The 25,355-nt window shown below is 31.3% G+C and overlaps 1 protein-coding gene across 5 annotated transcripts; it reads left to right on the top strand.

Annotated features, from left to right (window-relative positions):
* The first annotated feature begins 9,544 nt into the window (after nt 1-9,544).
* Nucleotides 9,545-25,137, top strand: LOC114382516 (histone-lysine N-methyltransferase SUVR5-like). 5 transcript variants are annotated; one of them, XM_028342011.1, is made up of 14 exons: nt 9,545-10,039; nt 12,115-12,245; nt 12,312-12,412; nt 14,855-15,379; nt 15,889-16,191; nt 16,290-16,400; nt 17,590-17,700; nt 19,301-22,090; nt 22,392-22,553; nt 22,788-22,904; nt 22,983-23,086; nt 23,348-23,485; nt 23,730-23,817; nt 24,406-25,137. In XM_028342011.1, exons 4-14 carry the CDS (start codon nt 14,927-14,929, stop codon nt 24,511-24,513), a joined length of 4,485 nt encoding a protein of 1,494 aa, XP_028197812.1. In that variant the 5' UTR covers nt 9,545-10,039; nt 12,115-12,245; nt 12,312-12,412; nt 14,855-14,926; the 3' UTR covers nt 24,514-25,137. The 5 variants fall into 5 exon arrangements, with proteins under 5 accessions (XP_028197812.1, XP_028197821.1, XP_028197805.1 ...); XM_028342020.1 differs by having other exon boundaries at nt 11,928-12,245; nt 12,319-12,412; XM_028342004.1 differs by having other exon boundaries at nt 11,928-12,245.
* Nucleotides 25,138-25,355: the final 218 nt, after the last annotated feature.

Here is a 25,355-nt window from a genome sequence, read left to right as displayed (position 1 = left end):
TATGTTAGCCGAGATTCTCCTTAGAAATTTTGATAAAAACCAGTTTATAAACACAATACTAAGTTAAGTGAAGATTCTTAAATAATAAAATAGATGCTTTACATAAACATATTATAGATTGAAGGCTTCTACTAGAGTGCAAACACTATCCAAATAGGATTTGAAAAGGTGTTTTGGCTGTTTCAGTTGCAGTGATAGTTAATTTAACATATTATGAACAATTTTGGATGAATTGATAAAAAGACGACAAATTAGAAGTATTTCATATGTATGTAAATTCAAATGAAGCTTGGAGAGCTTCCATACCTGTCTGAAGAGTGGTACTTGTAAATTGTGATCTTTTGTCGTTGTTCCTAAGTCATATTATATTAGCTAATATTTGTTTGTTTGCATGTGGGAAACAAATTAACACATAATTTTGAATAGCATCGTAAAGCAAATCAAAATTGGTTTTTGTATCAACTTGAGTTACGAGACCACCTTGTATACCATGCAACACAGTCACACAAGCTAGTGGAACAATAAAAAAATTGTATTTGTCCAATAAATTTGCAAAAAATTGGGTACAATAAGAAGAAAACACTGAAATATGATGAAAAAAAAAAGAGAAAAAAAACAATGTTTAAAAAAGTATTGTATAAACACAACTTAACCAGAAAATAAACTATTTACTAATAGCGTAAATAATTTTATATTATCATTATATCATAAATCATCATTTATACTAAATAATTACTTTAAAAATTATGTCAATAATAATTTTTTATTACTTAATGGTATAAAATTATTTAATAGCTTACACTGTCTATATATGCATCATTAAACTGTAACTTTATTTTGGTGTTGATTATTTTTTATCTATGTTCACTTTATTTTTTCCATCCTGTAAAGCAAAATTTGAAAATTCATTATCGTTTAAGTCTTTTGTTTTTGCCTTGTTGGTAAAATTCTCACTGGGCATATCCGTCTACTTCATGGCACTTTATGAGTACAACCAATTAAAAGTGACTTTTCAAACTACTTTCATACTATAAAGTAGTACATATGTTGCTCAAATCATAAGAGCATGATGATGAAGTGCCAAAATCAAAGTTCCAAACTGTGAAATCAGAAATTGGCTGATGCAGCAACATACATATGCTACGAGTAGGGAATCTGATCTGAAATCTGAATAGTGTGCCTCACTGCCTCGTAATGGCAACACCTAAATCCACAAATTGTGTCCATTAGCTAAACGTGGAGAGAAAGAAGAGAGGGACACTGTGACTGATCATTGTCAGTGTATTATGGACTACTATATGTTGCCCCATTTTTTATTCACTATTCTTTTTTTTTTGTGTGTGTGGCAAGGATACTTTTAATCAATAGTTAAAAACTAATTTTTAATATAAAAAATTAGCGTACTCCAATATTCGGAGGTTTATCACTATACTAAGATGCATATATAAAGAGATTGTTTTTAAATTCGAACTTATGATCAATCGATTATCCAAGATATGACTTTATTACTATGCCAGGATGTATCCTCTCTAATTTTTTCATATACCAAGATTTATTTAAAATATTGACATTTTTTTAATGAATTTGTTTTGAATAGACGAACCTGAAGATTGATTTAATTATACCCTAAATAAATGTTATTATTTTACATGCATAATGCATAAAAAATATCATTTGTCAATCATATTATATTAGTACGTGATTATTTTTTGTCCATGATTAGTATAACAAATATGTAGTGAAAAGAAATATGAATCAATTATAATTGATTAATATTTTTACTCTCCGTATTATTGATTATGTTCATCATCAGTTATGGGTACGTACCATGTTTATCATTGTAAAAAGCGGCTTAAGAAAAAATGTTTTAGTGCATTATTTTTCATGTTGGTTTTGAGAAGAATCCCAATTGCGTGACATAAAAGGCGAACTTTCCAAAGAGGTTTAGACAAGCCAGTGAATGCCAATCGTATATTACAAGCAAAAGGCATCTCTCTCAGTCTCTCTTTTTCTACTCCTACTGTCCCCACCTCTCTCCCTCCAAAGATGGTCCAAAATCCATTATCTTAATGGATGCATATACCCTCCTTCAAGGGTCATAATCTAGTAGTTGAAGGTCGAAACCTAAAAAATTTAATATTGTTCAATACTTTAAAGCTCTACCAAAGCATCGCTCTCCAACAATGATTTCATTACTGTACAAATTTATCTAATTCCCATGTTAGAACAATTTTAATTGGTACTAATCTTTTTAGCTACCAAGACTTTGTTTGCCTTATAATGTGTCATGATAAACAATTACAAACTTCATTTCAGATAATCTGAATTTTATAGAAACCATTTCGATTAAAATAATGTTAAGAGCAAAATGAGTTGTGTTTGAAAAGTTTTATTTCAAAACAAGGTTATCAAAGCAAATACACCAACTAAGGAGGGTTTGGAGTTCTACATTGTAAAACCAAACACACTTAATGTACTCAAATAAATTTTCAGTCAATAATTAGATCACATGAAAAACTTAAAAGGGTAGTCTAATAGTCACTAGTCACACGATAATAAAGTGCAAAAGAATGTTCTTAAGTGGAAGATCTCTAATTCGAATTTTATGGGAAAAAAATCCTTAGAAATAGATCAGTGAATTAATATATAAGTCCACACAATGTTATCTCCAGCGAAGGAACTTGTGGGTATGCATAAAAAAATGAAATCACATGAAAAAAAATAGATGATAGGTTTTTTTTTTTTTTTTTGCAAATATATGAAGATTTTGACCAAAAGGTGGCTGGCACCCTGGCGGTTCCAGAGGCTTTAACTTCAGTCACAGCCTATAGTAGTGAAGGAGATGCGCAGAACATTTGTTGGCTCCTAACGCTTTTTATGTTCCTTTTTTCCTCCTTTATCTCATTACATGTATGACAGGTCTTTTCTCCAAATTCTCGGGTTGGTTTACCCATGAAATTTTGTCCCTATTTATTTTTTGAGTTTTTTTTACGAAAAATTTATTGAAGTTAGAAAATTAATTCTATCACTTTAGCATTAGTAACTTTAAATTAATTTAAATACACGTCTTAGTTATATTTAATGGTGATTAATTTTATCAAACTTTAAAAAGGGTAAGTGCAATTCTTACATTTATGCCATGTATATCCATATCATATGCACCTTCCCTATAAAATAATAATGATGGTTACTTTTGACAATTCTTGACTGCAGCATCAAAATTTGAGCTATGAGGTACGTCTGACTAAAAACCAGGAAGTAACATGATGCTTATGTTTCCTAATATGCTACCCTCAATCATTGCACAAGCTGTTCTCAACATATACCTAAAAACTGAAATTAAGGAACAACAAAAATGTTGTTGAGCCATTCTCCTAGTCCTACTTGATATTTTCAGCATTGTAGAGATAAATGAACATTAGGATATATTGTTTTTAGAAGAGAAAAGTGGCAAAAGGAAAAGAACTGAGTTAAGGATTCATAAACAAAGTAGAAGAGAATATAATCTCCTTAACTTTCAAGTCTTTTTAAGCAGATAGTGTATTTTCCCTTTTGGTAAGTGTAACTCTTAAAAGGATAGATTGCAATAGAATAAAGTGTTCCTTAAAGGAAATCGAAGATTTCTCATTCATGTGGAGGAAAAGCCTCCTGTGTTAGCAATTAGCATCCGATTCCATTCGAGTAAGATCAATTCTTTGCAAGAAAAAACACACCCAAGTTATGCATGTCTAGTGTCTCATTAAGAATAGAATAATATTATGGGCAGAACTAGGTCAAACACACAAAATCCACCAAATAGACTATCTAATTTAAGGACTTAATTTCTTTTAAGTAGTTAGTGATCATGTGACAACTAAACTTAACAACTATAATCTGACATACATAAAAATAACCGTTACATATTAGTTATTAGTTAGAGCTACCAATCCCAACACTTAGTGGCGAACCTAAACTAAATTGTTTTACAGTAATTAATTTTTTTAATGGTAGGGAGGGTGGGTAAGGATACAAAATGAGACATGCGCTAACATTAATGGTTACTTGCTTCGTTTACAAATTGCAACCTGAAATGAACTGAATCTAAGCAGATGAAGTTGTTGGGCCACTCAATGCTATACAGGATAAATTAATTCATGTAACAAAACAGTTGAAACAAACTAATCCAAAATGGATTGTTGTCAAAACTAGATTGGACTAATCGGTTTGGACTAGGAAGATTGAACTTACTCGACCCTTAGAAACTACTACATTTTTATAAATAAAAAATGGTAAAAAGAATTGAAAATTCAATTGACTCTGTCAAGTGTGAACCAGTTTATAAGTGCTATTTATGCTTTTCTTTTTGTTGTACATTACGTGCTTATTTTCTCTTTTTATAACTTAAGATGTTTGTTTAATTAGTACATTTTTGGTGTGTTTAATTGATTAATTAGGATTGTGTTCTAGTACATCAAAATAGTCATATATCATTTAAAAATTGAGATTAACATAATTTATAAATATTCCTCTTCCTTAATTCACTGAAGTGTCTTTTAAGAATAAAATTATAAGACTCAAATTAATACAATAAAAAATACTTTAAATGTGATGTCGTTAATGATATAACATACTTGTTCTTAGTTTATAAATAGGTTTTGAATACTTTATAATGAGATTTGTTAGGATTTAATGTATTGAAGCAATTCTCTTTTGAAGCTCAAGTGATTTTTATTTTTTTTTTCTGTAGTTGGCGCTTAGCCTGAACATCTTGGCACTTGGCCTAATGATCGATCCCAAAAAACAGTTTGTCAAAGGACAACATTATTTATCTTGTAGATAAATAATATTTATAACAGTAAAATTATAATGTATTAAATTTGATATATAATAATAATAATAATATTTATAGATATATTTCTTATTTTTAATATATTATATGTCTTTCTTTAAGGGAATGATATTATAGGTTAATAACTTTAAAATATAGCTAGTAATAAAATTAAAATTAAATAATGATAATAATTATGATGGTGATTAATGACAAATGTTATTGCATTGACATAGAATTTTCAATTTTAGAAGTGGCGAGATTAATCAATTAAAAATTTCAACAATATCACATAATTAAAATTAATATCTTACAAATGATTAAAAATATCATTTTAAATTATTTTTTATTTTTAAAATAAAAAACTTAAAATTTATTAATTATAAGCATAAACAAAGTAGTCACACTAATAGAAACGAGTACTCATATTTAAATAATTATAAATTTATATATTATATTTTTATTTATTTCATTTATAGAATTCATATAAGTATTAATTAGCACATTATTATTATTACTAGGGGAAAGAACAAATAGGCTTTATATTTTTAAGACAATGTCTCATCAATTAAAAATATATTAATTATTTTCCTCAAATTTATTATGTTTTTATAAATAAATGGATTGCTTATATATCATATTGATTATTGTATTCATCGAAGATAAAAAAAATTAACTAGAATAATATAATTAAATATTCTATTTATTGAATATAAATACTTATTAAATTTAATAAATGTGTGAATTTTCATATAATTAATATATATTACAATAGTATTATAAAATAAAAATGTTACAAAAATTAATACGTAGACTTATATAAACTAAAATATTCATTATTTTCATTATATTTAAAAAAATAGTTTATCAAATTATTTTTATATAGTATTAATTATAAAATTTATTAAATATAGTATTCAATTAACATTAATGGTATTATTAAATATGAAATTTATTAAATGAAATAGATTTATTAGCTTTAATAAATATTTATTAAATATATAATTTTTTATACCCGTATATATGATTCAAGTCATTAGTTTGAATTATATTAGACTTATTTCTCTTAAGGAAAATTTAGAATTCAAGCTTTGTGGATAAAAAAAATATGATTGTGAGAATTAAGATAGACCCATGAGAGAATTTTTTATTTTTATTTTAAAGAAAATGGTTATTTTTTTATGCGATTTAAAAGATAGTGATATATGAGATCTTTTAATTAACATATGTAATCTTTTTTACTTTGAAAAACTAATAACAAATATTGATAAATTTAAAGCTCATGCTTTAGTTATTTTATGGAGAAAAGAGAACTCCACCAAATATAATCAACTAAATTCCTCAAGCGGAAATAAATTATTAACAAAATTAATAAATATTTGATACTAATAATATGATAAAAAAATGAAACATAAATAAATTAATACAAATTTAATACCTCCCACTCAGTTTTCTTTTTGTATTTAATGATATTAATGTATCTGGTTTTTTTATAAGACCTAATTAATTAATTTACCCAGATAATAAAAATAATTAATATAGTTAGGAGCATTGATCTTGTCTTGCAGTTATATTTTTTTAAAAAAATATCTCTAATGAGACATACTTTTTATTACAATGTTTTTATTAGTTTTGATTTTTTGATCTCTACGATTATATATTAATATATTTATTGCTTTAATTTTTATTTGCTATATATGCATGTGAATAATAAAAATAAGTTCATAAAATGCTCTTTGTGCAAGATAAAGTTAGACTCCTAAAAATCCTAAGACATTAATGTATTCAATTATTATTTATTGCACTTAGAAAAATGACTCACAATTAATGTATTCAATTATTATTTATTGCACTTAGAAAAATGACTCACAATTAAGGATATTTTGATTGAGAAAATCATCAATGTAAGAGATACCACTGGTTCTTATAAAAATGACAAAGCCTAACTTTTGTTTTGGGTCTTATCGAAAATACCAGAGGGAGTAGTATGCTTTAAAATATATACAAGGTGAGAAAGCTTTTTTTATTTTTACACGGTTTTCGTTATAATTTTACTTATACCATTTTGATTGTTTTTCTTTAATAAAAAAATCTCAATTTCTGTGTCTTTTCGAATTCCAGATTTCAAAAGCTAAAAACACTCAATTTCTCTGTAAAACAAATCCAATATTATTTCTAACCCCTTCAAATATATATATTTTTTGTGTGTATTAAAACTCATTTATCCTAAGGTTTGACGACATGGTTCATTCATTTTTTTGCAATAAGGTTTCAAATTTAAAAGGAGCGATTAAGGTGATAAATCTCATTCCTTTCTTTTACATTTTGTTGCTCATGCTTGTTATGTTTTTTTTTTCTTTTAAAATAATATAATTTAGTAAAATGAATTTAAAGAAGAAAATGTCTATATATGATTTTTTCTATATATGTTTTTTTGTCAAGTTTTTTTGTACCATTGCATTGTAGGTACGAGTGGATAGAATCCGAATCAATCCGATAATTTGGTAAATTCAAATTAAAACAAAATTTCGGATTGATTCAGATAGTTAGTATGGATCAAATTAAAAACTATAAATTTGATCAATTTAATTTGAGTCGATCTTAAATTTTGATTTTAACTATTTAAACTGAACTAATTCACTGGATTCAAATGATATGTTTTTTTATATATATTTTTACTAAGATTTAAGTGGTTGTGTTAAAAAATGATAGTGTTTTTGTAATTTTAGTATTTTGGGCTTTTGGTTGTCATGACTTACGGTTGATTTGATAATTAATGATAATTTAACATCAATTTCCTTTTTTTTTCATTTTTCCAATTTTTTTATTTTAATAATATACACAATCACAGAAGTTGAACCAACCTAAACATGATTGGATTGATTTGGTCCAATTTGAAAACCCAAACACTAACCTGCATCAAGGTTTCAACCTTACCAAGAACGATAAAAGCCAGAAAGCTTTTTTTTTTTTTTTTTTTTTTGATGGTTTTAGTTATCATTTTACTTGTAACATTTTGAATATCTTCCTTTAAGAAAAAAAAAACTGCATTTTTATGCCTTTTCAAATTAAAGATTTCAAAAGCAGAAAACACTTAGTATCTCCATAAAACCAATCCAATATTATTTCTAACCCTTAAAACATTTTTGTCGAGGTTAAAACTCCTTTATCTCGAGGTTTGATGATACTGTTCATTCATATTTCTGCAGCTTTTGGCAATAAGATTTCAAAACTAATAGTAGCAATTTAAGGTAAGAAAACCTTCTTCCTTTCTTTTACATTATTCATGTTTGTCATTTTTTTTCTTTTCAAAAAATAACATTTGGTAACATATTTCAAAATGTAAAAAAAATAATACTTCGATATATGATAACAATTTTCTTAATCTAATAATTTTTTCTCTCATTATATTTGTTTATGAGTATAATAAAGTTACTTGAATTTGATTTACTACTAATAACTTACGAACAGATTAAATCATAAATTTTATGTAAATTTTTTATATCAAGTAAATCATGTCTATTTATTTTATATAAAATAGGTAAAATAATTATATTAAAAAAATTAATTTACAATTTTTCATGAATTATTGAAAAATAATGAATACAAATTTTAAAATGCGACATTATTAAAGGTTCTTTTTTCATTCGAGAGAAAAAAATGTTAAACTAAATTTAAAAAGCATTTTTTGAAACACTTTTTATTATTTAATTAATATAATGTGTGGTGTTATTTTATGTTTAATGTCTCTCATTATTATTTATAACGATATATATTGTTTTTATTTCTACTCTTTATGGGTAAAATGAATCAAAAATAGATTTTAAATATTATTATATAATTTTAAAAGATAGTAGTGCTTAAATAAAAGTATGTGCATTTTAGTTTATTTTAAAAGCAATTCCTTTTTACCACCATTTTTAAAGGGTTTTTTGTTGAAAGAAAATGATTTTTTTAATCAAAAGTTTAAGGTGAAATACATATAGTCCAAACTTGTTCAAGTGATAAATGAAAAGTTCTAACAACAAATTTTCTAAGACATTAATGGATTGACTAAAATTTGTTAAATCACAAAATTGTGTGAGTCATACTTCTTATTTGATTTGATGCATCCCACTCATGATTTTATAGACTTCTATAAATTTTGGCTAATTGGAGAAAATATGTTGAAAAAAGTGCTGCATAGTATGTGTTAGCACTCCTTGAAAAATTCACTTTTTCAAGTACAAGTTTTATAATATAGTAATTAAATACATTCTGGACCAATGAATCCAGAAAAAAAAAATTCATTCTGGACTCCGTTACCTTTGAAAAAAAACGCTTTGATCTTGCAAGAAAAAAATGATATTACTAATATAACAAATAATGTAAGTTATTTTGAGTTTAATTTTTTTACAGTAAAAAAATTTACACCATAAAATGTAAATCAATAAAAAATTATTGTTTTTGTCAAAAAAAAAATATTAATATAATTTTTAAAATAATTATAAAAACCAATAAACTTATTATATATCTGAGTTTGTGATTAAATACTAGTATAACTCCTAACCCAGTTAAAAATTATTAAATGAAATTTTGTCTATTTTAACGAAGCTTTTGTTTTTTTCACACGCGCGTGTATATATATGTATATATTTCAGCATATTAAAACACTAACTGTTTGACAACTGTGTTCAAAACTATATATTTAATTATTTATTTATACCATTTCCATCTATTCCCTCTTCCACTTCAATCCCATCCCTTTCTCAGTTTCTCTCACCTTGCATTGCAGTTGCACCTTTCAGTTCTTTGTGGAAATCCAAATCTTTTCCTGTGTGATCCAAAACTACCCTTTCACCAAAAAAAATACCCCTAGAGACCCTAGTACATGAAAAAATAATAATAGTTAGCAGTAATTAAAAAATAGAACCTTTGTTGTTTCGTGCTTTAATTTGGGCACGGGACTTGAACCCCCTTCCCTTTTTGCCTTCATATATCATATATATTCCCAAAACACAGAACGCACTTTTGTTGTATATATCAATCATCACTAGCCATTAGCCACCGTATACTATCGAGTGAGGCAGCGATTCAATTTCAAAGCTACATAGAGAAGAGAGACACAACACAACATTTTTCACATATAATAAAAAGGAACATCAAATTCCACCCACCTCACCCACTATCACTAAACCTATAGTCTCTGATTATTGATCTCTCTCTGCATAAGCTTCCCATATTTTTTTTAAGGTACTTTATTTACCACTGCCCCCCCTTTTTCCTAGTTTCTTAGTGTATTCTTTTCAATTTGCCTTAGCTAATGTCTATTCTATTACATGTCACATTTATTTGCTGTCAATTTCGGTTCCAATTCCATGGTGTCTGATGACCTATCTCACCCCTATGATATATGTCGCGTACTTTATTATAATTTTTATTTTTGTGCCCAAATATAAGACTTGCTAATAATGGCAGCGTGAAGAACTTCCTTTTATTAGGAATTTTTTAAGTGCCTCGTGGATATAATTGATGCCTAATTTTATACTTGTATGATTCTGCAACTTTATTTTTTTGCTTAATAATTTTTCAGATATGCAGATGTGCATGTACCTGAATTATGATCCTTAATCAATCTTATATAATCTAAATTTGGTTAGGGTTTATCATAGTATCCTAATAATGGGGGTGTTAATTCGATTTTTAATTGGGTCTTTTGTCATTGAGGGTTTCTGGGTCACAGTGAGTGTGATGTTAAGGTTTAGATTTCAACCTGGCTGGGTCTGTGTTGTTTTGTAAAAGGTTTAAGGGTGAAGCTTTTTCGTGCTGCTTTTGATGAAATTATTGCTGTTGTGGATTTTACGTCTCGTGGGAACTTAGATCATTTGATTCCTGGGATTTTGAGTTTAGGGTTTGGGGGGATGAATTTACACATCGCGTGACAATTGTCAGATTGGATTTTAATGCAGTTGTCCATTGCTAATTAACAGAAAATCACCATTTTTAATGTTTCTCACTGGTTGAATTTGTTTGACTCACAATTTCTTACACTAAAAAAATGATGTAGCATTTTAGACTTCAAAGTTTAAGGGTGTGTTTGGAAAAAAGTTAAAGTCAACCTGGACGGACATTCAGCGAACCAAAGGGGAGACTTCCTTCTACTATTTGTGTCTAGAAAAGTGTAAACGTCCGTTTTCTCCTCTCTCAACGGCAATCCAAACACACACTAAAATTGGAATCCAATCACTTGTCCCCTTTCTTCTGCTGCGGTTAAAGATAACACCTTAACAAAAAAAAAAAAAAAACTAAAAGAGAGAATGTTTATATTTGAAAGAATTTTTTTTTTTAATGACATGTTATTTTTCAATTAGAGGGACTAGCATGGAGATAAGTGATTTCCATCTGTTAAATTTTTCTTAGGCCTTGCCCAAGGGTCATAGTTCTAGTGCTACTAAGTCTATTTTGGGAACTATTTGATCTTGAGATAGAGTCTCACCGGGTTGCTTTGCTTGAACTTTACCCTATCCTTTTCTGCATAAACCAGGTAATAGACCTCGATTGTAAATTTGTATTTTTTTTAAAAAAAACCTCTATAATCATGTTGTATACTTGGGAAGGCATCTGTTGATCAACATTCCAAGGTAATAGCATTCAATTATGAAGTTAGATGTGAATTATTGTCTTGTCAGAAGCTATAAAAATAATTATAAAATTTCAATGATGCCTCAATTACTATTGCCATGCATCACTAAATGGTTTACTCTTATCAGGGCAGTAAACAAGAAAATATGCATTGTTCTGCTAGATCACACACTCACACTTAATAGTGGTTAGGTATGCCAATTTGAACTGAATAGGCTGTCCAATCTGCTGCTCTCTGCATATGCAAGTGCCCACTTAATTGAGACCATAAACTGATGGGAAGTGGGGGATTCTTTTTAAACAGATTACTTAATTAATACATTTCAATTCATTGTTAAATAATTTCACTTATTTTATACAATGGTATAACTAATAGTGTGATATTATATGTTGTCTTCTTGCTTATTGTTCTGTTGTGTATTTATTTGTTAAGACTGGTTTGAAGTTGTTCATTCTCATTTTATGAACTAATTGATTTGATTGTTTTATCTTATTGCAGTCTATGAACAACTATTTAAATGTATGAAGAAATAATTTCATTGAACTTTCTAGTTATGAAGCTCAAACACAAATTTGAAATTATCTGACATGCCATGGGGTAACATTAAATGTTTGATATAAAATGATGCGTTTACATTCAAAAAGCAAGAAATGCACCTAAGTTTATACTGACATTAAAATTTGAGGTATTCTGTCATGGACACTGTCATGATTTCTCATGGGATTGGGAATTTCTCATGGGATTGGGAATATGGTCAAACTAATCCTTATACAACTAGGGCAATCCTCTCATGCTGAACTCGTGCTTGAGGTTAAGGTAGGTTCGATCTGTTTTTGCTATGATATCAGAGCCTATTCTGTCCTTATGTTGAGCTACCTACAGATGGCAGGTTCTGCAAAACATCATGCTATAGAGTTCAGTTTTGGGATGAAGGGAATGCATCAAGATCTCATATCAGCTAGGAATATGGCCAAATACTCCTTGTAAGATTTGGATAGTTCTCTTAACTTGAGCTTTACCCAGATCATTTATAATATACACAACTCTTTTTTATTTTTTTCTTCCAAATTGCTTGTGCTTATTGACCCTTCCAAAAAGTGACTACTTCATAGATTAAAATCAATGTGTTTTTGAAAATATTTGTTGAGTAAACAGTGTATGCACTGACAGAGTAAGAGATTTGTACGCTATCATCAAATCACAAATCATCATGTATAGTAAGTTTGTTGGCTTTTACAATACCTAAATTGTCATGTCAATGATGATTTCTGATTAGTTGATAGTGCAATTTTTTTTATACTGACAATGTATAGAAATTGAACTCATTTATTTTAATAATTACAAAATCTTATGACCGAGTATAGTTAAAATTCTATGCATGGCAAAGTATATATGCTGTCATGGTTCACGTTACATCCCTTTGCTTTAGTCTTGTAACTGAGTATAATTAAAATTATATTTTAAATTATTCAATCCCTATAGTTGTCTTTATTTTAAGTTTTAGTCCCTATATAAGAAAATTTTAAGTTTTATTCCTATGCATGTATAAAAGTTAAGCTTTGGTCCCTAGTGCTAAGACCATAGAAAAATTTCTAGTGATATAAAATCTTTACAATTTCTACACTACCCTTAGTATCATCATGAATTAAAAAATAGTTCCCAACAATTGTGAGTCTGTGATTGAGAAAGGAAAGTGAATGGTTTACCACCTACAAGTACATTAGCATAACCTAGGTTATTGCTAATGCATGATGTGTTTGGCAAACAATGATCATGATCTAAATATAAGTTTGCATTATATTATTTATTGGTTTAATCCAAGAAAGTCTATGTAATACTCCTTTGGAGGGTAGATTTAGATCAGACAAAAAGAATGAAGGTTTTCTTGGCCACTAATCTCTTACTTGTTTGAGGGAGCACTTGCTGCTGCACTAACATGTGATTTGTTCTCAAGAATCTTGTCTTGGACTATTTGTGTTGAGGCTAAGTTAGGTGTATTGCATTGAGCCTTGACAGACTTAGGTGGGTCAAGTATAACTTGTCTCATTTGGAAGGTACCTTGTGTCATCAAATCAAGCTTTACTTTCTTTAAATTTGTTTGAGGCTCTTTTTGTAATTGAGATTCATGGCTGCCAATTCATCTTTTCAATTTGAGAAAAAAGAGCCTCAAACAAAAGTTAAAGAGAATAACGCTTGATCTGATGTCAAAAGGAACCTTTCAAACATGACTACTTGTACTTAACCCACCTCAGTCTATGGAAGCTCATTGTGATTCATCCAACTTAGCCTCAACACAAACAGTGTAAGACAATATTTTTGAGGGCGAATCACTTGTTAGTGCAACAAGTGCTCCCTCAAACAAGCAAGAGATTTGTGGCCAGGAACCTTCATTCTTGTTGCCTGATCTAAATCTACTTCCAGAGGAGTATTTCACTAACTTTCTTGGATTAAAGTAATAAAGAATATTATGCAAGCTTGTATTTAGATCATGATCGTTGTTTTCCATGCACATATAAACACACCAACAATAACCTTGGTTATACTAATGTACTTGTAAATCATTCACTTTCCTTAATTGTTCCAGGCAAACCTCTTTTCTTTTCCACATTCAAGAAACATGATTTCAACATTTCTTTCATATATTTCTCTCTCTTTCAGCATGCTATTAGAGCCTATCTTAGATTCATTGTTTGGTCACTTGTATTGCCACGCTCCAAGCTAGTAGCCCTGGGCGTTTGCGAGAGTGTTGAAAAGTTGCCTTAATTGTGCTCACCCCTCTTAGTTGCGACCTTTTTGGTGCTGCTTTAATTGCAGCCTTAAGGGTGGTGTTTAGTCCCAAACTGACTAGAGATATGACTTAAATAGATCTATAAATCTTGGGCATTCCTCATGTTACAAACCGGTTTTATGAGGCTGAGTTAGGCCATAGGACCGAATTCTAAGAAATACAGAATTAGAGAACTGAATATTCAATACAATTTTTGTTTTTCATTTAATACGTGATCTTGCATTCCCCGCACCTCTCAAACCTTTAGTGAAATGGATATATTGACAAATGATTCCTTGCTCTGATGCTGTCAAGTCATAAAGCCAGTAATTTAAGAAGGGATCTTGAAAATGGTAATTTGTATTGCTGGTTTTATCAAGTTAATGTTCCCCCAAATTTTCTGTAAATCACTGAAATCCTAAAATGGAATTTCATAAAAGTTCATATTGGTGTTTGCTCCTAGTCAAGGAACACATGGTGTTTTTCTTAGTTCTACGATATATATTGTTTTGCTCCCTTTTCTTTTAATTTGATTTTGATATACCCATGCCATTTAGTTTCAATATATTTTATTTATGTTTTATTTTCAGCCTCCTTTTTTCAATACTATGCTTAACACTACATTATTATACTTTTTTTGTGGAATGGCCTTTGACAGAATAGTGGTTAGATGGGAATCATAAGTCATAGGAAGCATATCATGTCATACTGCCGATTTTAATATAGTATCATGGAAGTACTTCCTTGTTCTGGTGTTCAGTATGCTGGGGGATCTGATTGCTCTCAGCCAAGTTTAGGAACAACTTTTGTAAACCAGGGAGAAAGTGGTGATCAGGCTAAATTGGAAGATGATCAACTGAATGACTCATTACGAACGGAAGGGCCTCAGCTAGAAAGACAAGGCCAAACGCAACAGATTGTTTGTGAACCCTTGACTAATATAGCTTGCCAATGTGGTGGATCTTCATGTTGTGACTGCCAAGTGGAAGGCCAGAAGGAATCCATTAGTTTCCATGATGTTGAAGATGATGGAATAAACAAGCCTTGCTTAGCCTTTGAAAACTCTGGCTCTATTCCAGATACAAATGAAAGTGAATCACCAAATGGTAGTAGGGAAGTAGAGCTGTCATTTTCTGAACCCACCTGGCTGAAGGGAGATGAGCCTGTGGCATTGTGGGTCAAGGTATGTGTGTGCGTGCGCATGCGCAAAATTTGGTTATTTACTATCTGTTGGGAGCCTTTTCTAATAGTTGTTTGCTATTCTCCCTACAATTAGAGTATTAATTATTCAACAGTCCGATGTAGCCAATGTTGTATTTATTATTTTAAAATTCCTAATATCTCTTTACTAATATTACACCTGTTTGTTTTAACTTTTATTTTAATTTTTCTTTTATAAAATAAGCAGTTTTTTGCTTTTTTGATGTATTTTTCTAAACTTTTTTTTTTCCTACTTTTTTAATGAAACAACTTCTATTTGCTTCTTAAAACATCACTTAATTTTTTTTTAAGAATAACTCTTTTTTTAAGTTTAAAAAATGGGCCTACTGCTTGATCACAATGATTAGAAAATATTTTCTTTATTTTAGACACCTCTTACATATTTCATTGACCAACTTGGGGGGGGGAGGGGAGGAAAGTCAGAATGCAATGTGGCCTAATTTTGTGTTTTTCTTTACTTGTCTTTTTTAGTGGAGAGGGAACTGGCAGGCTGGTATCAAATGTGCAAGGGCTGACTGGCCATTATCAACTTTAAAAGCAAAACCAACTCATGACCGGAAGAAATATTTTGTTATATTTTTTCCTCACACAAGGAATCATTCTTGGGCTGATATGCTGCTTGTTCGATCAATTTATGAGTTTCCCCAGCCTATTGCACACAAAACTCATCAAGCAGGATTGAAAATGGTAAAAGATTTGACTGTTGCACGGCGGTTTATAATGCAAAAGCTAACCATTGGTATACTGAGCATTGTTGATCAGCTTCATCCTAATGTATGTGATGATGGTTCTATTTCTTCTTCACTCCTTATTCTTGTAATCTCTAACTTTTTTATTGTATTTTTTACTTTTGATGTTTTTGATAAATATAGGCCTTGCTAGAAACTGCTCGTGATGTGATGGTTTGGAAGGAGTTTGCTATGGAGACTTCTCGTTGTAACAGTTATTCAGATTTTGGCAGAATGCTTCTAAAGTTACTAAATGTAAATTACAACTTTTGATAATAGTTTATGGAGTAGAGAGCTTACATTTTTTCGATCTTTTAACATTGTTGCATTTTAAAATGTCTGAACTTGTTGTAGCTATGCTTCTCTATTGGGTTAATATGCACTAGAAATATACTAAACAATATTCTTGTGAATATGAAGCTTCTACTAACATAACAAAGTAGTGTGATAGATTTACATTGAGTTCTGCTTTTATTATATATTTTCAAGTCAAATAAAATTGGAAAAGTACTTGATAACAATGCAGCTTTAGAACCTTGTGTTGAAAAAAATTCTACAAGCTAAAAAAGACAGGGTTCCAATGCATTTGGAGGGTGCTACACATGTTAGATTTTGATAAAGTTTGAATTCGAAAAAATTGCAAACTACACCTTGATGATCATTCTTTTGCTCTTCTCTTACATGTGACTTTTAGGGTTAACACATACCTTGGTTACTATTGTAGTTCATTGGCCCTGAAGTTTTTATACTTCATATCCTCCCACTTTTAATTTATATTGTTTCCATGCTTGTTTCTTCAACCCTCACTACTAGTCTTTTTTATTCTTGCTATGGACTTATGGAATTCAACTTGCTGACAAGGGATATCATTCCATTTTCCTCTCATTTGGGTGATGTGTCTCATGGGTCCACAAGCATACTTAGTATTGCGTCTTAAAACTAATGGTGAATTAATTTCTACCTAGCATTTTGTATCATGTATTTCAAGATAGCAATGCCACTGTGATATAAGAGCCATTTTAGTTTTCACCTATTCATATTCTTAATCTTATTTAAATATAGTTGGCCTGATGTCTTATCAAGGGGAGAGAAAAGAGACTGCCTTGGTATCATTTCAATATAGCATATCATCAATTCTATTGACTTGACATCCTCCACATGGATGAGCACATATTGCCAGTATGGCAATTCGTTAAGTTAAAAGCATTATCATATTTGATTGAATTGAATTTCTGGCACTTCTTTGAAGTTGAATGCTAACACCTAATGTAAATTACTTGCATAGTATGTGCTATTTATGTCATTTGAGCTATATTGTAGTTTTAAAATTATAAATCCTAGTATTTTCAGTTTTCATTAGATAAATACAAACATCATGGTTCAATTAATATTTCTTGGTAACCTTTTCTGGTGACTTAAGTAGTGTAATCATTTTTCATTACAGAGCATAGTGAAGCACTACACAGATGCTGACTGGATACAACATTCATCTTACTCTTGGGCTGAACGATGCCAGACTGCAAATAGTGCTGAATTGGTAGAGCTACTGAAGGAGGTACTTTATAATTTTGGTGACCAATTCATGTATCTAGAAAAAAGGACTGTGTACTCATATTTGCATGATCTTCATGGCAAATGACTATTTTTTTATTTATTTAATACTCACAAATGGATAATAAACATAAAAATAGGACAATAAAATGCTTAAAACCCATGAGCAGAGCACAGCTAAAGGTTGTCTCATATTGTTATTATTTTGTACGCCCTGACTCCATTTCTTTCCCAGAGTGCATTTTGATAAAAGAACATTCAAGGAAAATAAAGACTTAAGTTATTAGGTGAAGGCTCAAGATTGATTTTTTATCTTTAACACCTCTCGTCATGCATGCATCCATTAAGGTTGAAGTGTGAATACACATGCTTAATCTACCCTGTGCTGAAAACTCAGCCATATTTAAGAGAATGGAAGATGGCAAGGATTGAACTTCTGATGACTTATTCATAGAGGCTTTGATACTATGTCTGAGAGCAACTCTCAGTTAAAAGTTTTAGCTATTAGGTGAAGGACCAACATTGATTTTATCTCAAACGAAACCTAAACAAAATAGTAGGGAAAAATCTTTATAATCTTCAATACAATAAACCCAAGAGGTGAAGATACAAAAGAAATGGTCCCTTTAAGTTTTTGCTTTTATCCGTTCATATCTTGCCCTCACACTGCCACGAATCCTTACTAGTTAGGGTGTTCACAGATAAGAAAAAGCATCCAATCAAAGCACTTTTGTTTACTTAATTCATCATCCAATTGGTTTGGTTTAAAGTTTAAATTCGATCGAATGATACAATCCATTCTAAAGCAGCTTTGATCAAATCCTTTTTTGGTTCTAGTCTTACTTTTATTTTGCTCTGAAAAATGGTATGAAATAAATGGTAAGATATATAATAAACATAATATTTACTAAAAAAACTATCTTTAATTAAATATATTTTTCATAAATAAGTATAAGTCATGTGAAAATTTTACAAATATATAGAGAAATAAACATGTAACCATGAATCATATCATAAATTTATAAATAAAAATATAAACGTATATATAAGTTCATTTTGGATTATATTGGATAGGTTATCAAAATCAAATCTGATCTAATTCAATAAATTTTTTTGGGGTTTTTTAATCTGTTTTTTTTTTTGTTTGATTGCATTGGTTTGTGAACACTGCTACTCACCAGTGCCCAAAATGTATAAGAGATTAAGAAAAATCATTATGATCTTACATAATTCCTATTATTTTAAGAAAATATGTAGTCTCTAGAAGTTTATCTGATTGGTTTTTGTGAAAACCAAAATCAGATATTCACTCAATTGCCTCTTTTGATTAACTAAGGTTATCTTCTGCCATCTGGGGATATCAGTATATACTAAACACTTCTAATGTCATTTTTTATGCATTTTTTTTGGTATATTTGTTAATGCATTTTAAACTTTAATAATAGAGAATGTGGGCAATGTGGTGCTTCCTTTCTGATGCGCAGACTGAAATCATATGTCAAATTTCTAAAAGCTGCTGAAATAAATACATAACTTTGTTTAAACAATAATCACAAAAACTTATGCTTTGCTTAGGTTGATTTGTTTCTTATCCTCTTGTTCAGGAATTGTCTGATTCTATTTTGTGGAATGATGTCAATGCTCTTTGGGATGCACTGGTGCAATCAACATTAGGTTCTGAGTGGAAAACCTGGAAGCATGATGTGATGAAATGGTTTTCCACATCACCTTCCTTTTCTAGCAGCAAGGATATGAATCAAATGACCTCTGATGGGTTGTTCCAAGTAAGCCTTCAGGTTGGTAGAAAAAGGCCCAAACTTGAAGTTCGTCGTGCAGATACGCATGCTACACTGGTGGAAACAAAAGGTTCATATCAGCAAATTACTCTTGAAACTGACCCAGGTTTCTATAGGAGTCAGGACATATTGAATACATTAGCAGCTGAGACCTCTACACACAAAGATATTAAGGAGGTACCTGTGGCAACTAGTAATTTGACCAATAAATGGAATGAAATTGTAGTTGAGGCTACTGATTCTGAGATGTTGCATGGAAATGGAATGGAGCCAACACCTATGAATGAGATGGCTGGTAAAAAAATTGTAGAACCTGGTGCTAAGAATCGGCAATGCATAGCTTATGTTGAAGCGAAGGGAAGACAATGTGTGAGATGGGCAAATGACGGTGAGGTATATTGTTGTGCGCATTTGTCATCTCATTTTTTGGGAAGCTTAGGGAAAGCCGAAAAACCTGTTTCAGTTGATACTCCAATGTGTGGAGGTACAACTGTTCTTGGTACTAAGTGTAAGCATCATGCCCTTCCTGGCTCTTCATTCTGTAAGAAACATCGTCCCCATGCTGAAACAAATGAGATCTCAAATTTAACCCATAATACACTGAAGAGAAAACATGAAGAAAATCACATTGGTTCAGGGGGCTTGATCAGCAAAGACATGGTATTGATAAATGCTGAAAGTTCATTGCAAGTAGAACCAGTGCCTGCCATTGATGGTGATTCCTTCCTTGGAAGAAGCAACTTAGATGAGAGGCCTGCCCTTTCTGGCAATGATCAGATTGCAATGGAGGTACTTCACTGTATAGGTTCTCCTCCTTATGATGACAAGGACCCCTGTTTGGAAGAACCAAAGAGGTATTTCTTGTATTGTGAGAAGCACCTTCCAAGCTGGCTAAAACGTGCAAGAAATGGAAAGAGTAGGATAATATCAAAAGAAGTGTTCACAGAAATTTTAAGGGACTGCTGCTCATGGAAGCAAAAGGTGCACCTGCATAAAGCATGTGAGCTTTTTTACAGGCTATTCAAAAGCATTTTGTCACAAAGAAGCCCAGCTTCTAAGGAAGTTCAGTTCAAGCAGGCTTTAACTGAAGCCTCAAAAGATACTAGTGTTGGGGAATTCCTTATGAAGTTGGTTCATAGTGAAAAGGAGAGAATTGAATTGATCTGGGGATTCAATGATGACATAGATGTATCCTCACTCGTGGAAGGTCCACCTCTCGTTCCTTCCACAGATAATGACAGCTTTGATAATGAAAATGTCATTAAGTGTAAGATTTGCTGTGCAAAATTTCCTGATGACCAAACTCTTGGTAACCATTGGATGGACAACCATAAAAAGGAAGCACAGTGGCTGTTCAGAGGTTATGCTTGTGCCATTTGTCTGGATTCTTTTACAAACAAGAAGCTATTGGAAGCCCATGTTCAGGAGAGACACCGTGTGCAATTTGTTGAACAGTGCTTGCTTCTCCAATGCATTCCTTGTGGTAGTCATTTTGGAAATATGGAGCAGTTATGGCTGCATGTTCTATCAGTCCACCCTGTTGAATTCAAGCCACTGAAAGCTCCTGAGCAGCAAACTTTGCCTTGTGAGGACTCTCCGGAAAATCTTGACCAGGGAAATTCAGCTTCTTTGGAGAATAATTCTGAGAATCCAGGTGGTTTGCGGAGGTTTGTTTGCCGGTTTTGTGGGTTAAAATTTGATTTACTACCTGACCTGGGTCGCCATCATCAAGCTGCTCATATGGGCCGCAATTTAGGTACCAGCCGCTCTACAAAAAGGGGAGTTCGTTATTATACGCATAGATTAAAATCTGGCAGACTTAGCCGTCCTAGATTTAAAAATGGTTTGGCAGCAGCATCATTTAGAATTAGGAATAGGGCTAATGCTAATTTAAAGAGACACATTCAGGCAACAAAGTCACTTGACATGGTGGAAAGAAAGATAAAACCTCATGTAACTGAGACAGGAAATATTGGTAAGTTGGCAGAATATCAATGCTCGGCAGTTGCAAAGATTTTATTTTCTGAGATTCAGAAGACTAAACCACGGCCTAACAATCTTGATATCTTGTCAATTGGTCGTTCTGTATGCTGTAAAGTTAGTCTTAAAGCCTCACTGGAGGAGAAATATGGAATTTTGCCTGAAAGGCTCTATTTGAAGGCAGCAAAACTTTGCAGCGATCATAACATTCAGGTGGGTTGGCACCAGGATGGGTTCATTTGTCTTAGGGGTTGTAAGGTTTTGAAGGACCAAAGGGATCTCTCTCCCTTAGCATCTCTTCCTAATGGTTTCCTAAAGCCAAAATCAGTAATTTTATCAGATCCTGTTTGTGACGAGTTGGAGGTGGATGAGTTTCATTACATCATTGATTCACAACATTTAAAAGTAGGGTCCTTACAAAAGGTTACTGTCTTGTGTGATGACATAAGCTTTGGGAAGGAATCAATTCCAGTGATTTGTGTAGTAGATCAAGATATTCTAAACTCTCTTCTTAGGCATGGGTCCGTTGAGGAAGATATAAATCTCTCTAGGCCTTGGGAGAGCTTTACTTATGTTACAAAGCCAATGCTTGATCAATCACTTAGCCTTGATACTGAGGTACTTAATTGTGACTCAGTTTTTCCTTTGATCAAATCCAAATCAGAGATAACAGAAAACTTCATTTATATTAAATGCATGTTATTTCACATACTTATTTGTCATAAGATACCTTATTGATACTCATGTCCATTTAAGGACCTAAAATGGATCGAGTTCTATGCTCAAGGACTCACACAAGTGTCACACGTTTATGTAATACATATCTCTTTGTCAAACTGAAGCTAGAAAGAATTTTTGTTGAGTACACTATCATTTTAATTGGTTCTCAATAATATTTAACCTATTTTTTTATTAACAGAGTCTGCAACTAAGATGTGCTTGCTCATTTTCTGCCTGCTGTCCTGAAACGTGTGATCATGTCTACCTTTTTGATAATGACTATGATGATGCAAAAGACATATTTGGGAAACCAATGCGTAGTAGGTTCCCATATGATGAGAATGGTCGAATAATATTGGAGGTAAAATATTTGTATTAATTATTTGCTGCCATTATATATAAAATATGTTCTAAATATGTTGGGCATTATTTAGCAACACCATATCCAGCTTATCCTAAAGTTATGTCTCCCCCCGCCCCCTACTTAGAATTAAGTATATAGGATATACAGAAGATATTTCCCTTTTTGATTTCTATGTTACTAATCTACAAATATTTTTTGTCTCATGCTGGGAATTGCTCTGTGAAACTACAGGAAGGTTACCTTGTGTATGAATGTAACCAGATGTGCAAATGCAATAAAACCTGTCCAAACAGAATATTGCAGAATGGAATACGGATTAAATTGGAAGTCTTTAAAACAGAAAAGAAGGTGCTACTTTTCTTCTTTTGATGATTTCCAAATGACTTTTAAGGTCTATTACATTGACTTTTATTATTTCATTCACAGGGATGGGCTGTAAGGGCTGGTGAGGCTATCCTTCGTGGAACATTTGTGTGTGAGTACATTGGAGAGGTTTTAGATAAGCAGGAGGCACAAAACCGGCGCAAAAGGTTTACATTTCTTCACAATGTAGTTTCTTTTAGCAGTGTTGTTAAATGGTGGCACTATGGCCGCCATGGCAGTTTTGCTGCCAACCGCCATTGTTAATTTGTGAAGGGAGGCATGCCATGGCGGACCGTAGGCCACAATGGCATGCTTATATGTCGGAATTTTGGCCTTCCCCCATGTTGCGCCATCTGCCATTGATAACATTGCTTTTTAGTTAATTGATGTTTTTTCTCTTTTACTGACTTGCCCTATATAAATACCAGATACGGCAAAGAACACTGCAGTTATTTCTATGACGTTGATGATCATGTTAATGATATGGGTAGATTGATTGAAGGACAGGCCCATTATGTCATTGATACAACTAGATTTGGAAATGTCTCTAGGTTCATCAATAACAGGTGAGCACACGGATTTAATGTAGGAGACTAGGAATATTTGTTATTTGCTACAACAAAAACATGATGCAATTTGTTAATTTTCTTTTCTTTTCTTTTCAACATGATAAAGATTTTACTTTTTTTTTTCTTTCGAGCTATGGTGGTTTTTATTGAAGCATAAGATTTTATCACTAGCAACTTTTTAATTCATTGTTTTACTTCCTAACGCCTGTTGGTTTTCTCTTGCAATTTGGGGTTATTGCAGCTGCTCGCCCAATCTTGTGAGTTACCAAGTTCTTGTAGAGAGCATGGATTGTGAGCGTGCACATATTGGTCTTTACGCAAATCGAGATGTAAGAACCCTTCTCTATATGACGTTCCCTTTAGAGTGACCCAATATTTATGTTGCTTGGGAGTATGCTCATACAAACACTTTTCTTGATATGGTATCTGGTTGATGTGGGAGAAGGGAGTTCAGTTTTAGAGGAAAAGGAAAGAGAGGGAAGTTTTTTCATTTCTAATTATTATCCAATTGATAATTTTGTTTAAAATAAAAGAAATATAATGATAGATCTACACAAACTTAATGTGTTAATCTTTTATTTATATTTATAAACATTATATAACTCAATTTTAAAATAAAATATTTTCCCTCCCCTTCTTTCTCTTCCAAATTCCAAACATACCCTTAAGTGTTGAAGACCATACTTCTATTAGATATTGCCCATTGGCTAAGTTGTATTAGAAATATGCTTTCCATATCCAGCTTTAAGGACGTTTATGTGAAGGATGAATTTATGGATTAGATAATGGACTTCACTTGACAAGAATGAAACTTCCTTTTATGTAACAAAATCCTGCATGATTGCCAATAGTGGACATCGCTGTTTTGTCTAGCTTGTACTACATGAATTAGATTTCACTTTGTCTCTTGTTATCAGATTGCTTTGGGAGAAGAATTGACATATAATTATCATTATGATCTTTTACCTGGAGAGGGATCTCCTTGCCTTTGTGGTTCCGCCAAGTGCTGGGGACGTCTGTACTAGAACCTCAGCATCCATGCTGTGTTATTTTAAGATAGTCCAATTTGGGTAGCAAATGATTCACTCAACATTTCAACATTCCAATGAGGAAATCATGCCTACCTAACTTTGAAGTGTTACTGTCTTGATCTCTCTAACAGATGGCACTAGCTAAGGCATCTATATAAAGCAAGGTATTAAATTGCTAAATGTCTATACCAAACTTGACCGTGATCTAGTGATTAAGGATTTTTTGCTGTGTAAAATTTCCCTCCCCCTTTCGCTCTCTAAGTTTTTGTAGCTAGGTGCACTTTTGTTTTCTTTTCTCTTCCTTTCTAATTTTCTCCATCCAAGTGCATGTATTCATCAAATAATTAGGGAAGAACCATTTGTTCCTAGCTCCTCACCAAATTAATGAAGTTCAAGGGAAAGGAAGAGACTTTCTTTGTGTCAGCATCATTGATAGTGGTGTAGGAATGCAAATATGACCAAAGGTGTTTAACTTACCTCCCTTTGTTTTGTCGGCTAAATTACTTATTTTTAAGGGTTAAATATGTTTTTTTGTCTATTAACCTTTTGCAACTTCTAGTTTTTGTCTCTAAACTTTTTGATGATCAGTCAATGTTATTTCAACTTTTTTTTGAGTCATAGATTTTAGTCCTTTCCATATATTTTGATTGTTAAGTGGTGATGTGGATTGATTTTATTATTATTATTTTATTTGATTATGTTTATTTTTGGTTAAAAATTATCAGAAATTACATGGATAAAGTATTTTAAAAGGATTACTAATTTGTGGTGACTTATAATTGTCACAAATTACAAGAACCTTTAAAAATAATTTCGTTCAACTAACTCACATCTTA

This window comes from Glycine soja, chromosome 2 (genome assembly GCF_004193775.1).
Source record: "Glycine soja cultivar W05 chromosome 2, ASM419377v2, whole genome shotgun sequence".
In the NCBI taxonomy this organism is placed as follows: domain Eukaryota; kingdom Viridiplantae; phylum Streptophyta; class Magnoliopsida; order Fabales; family Fabaceae; genus Glycine; species Glycine soja.
Note: the sequence above shows the minus strand (reverse complement) of the source record. Positions and strands in the feature narration are given on the sequence as shown.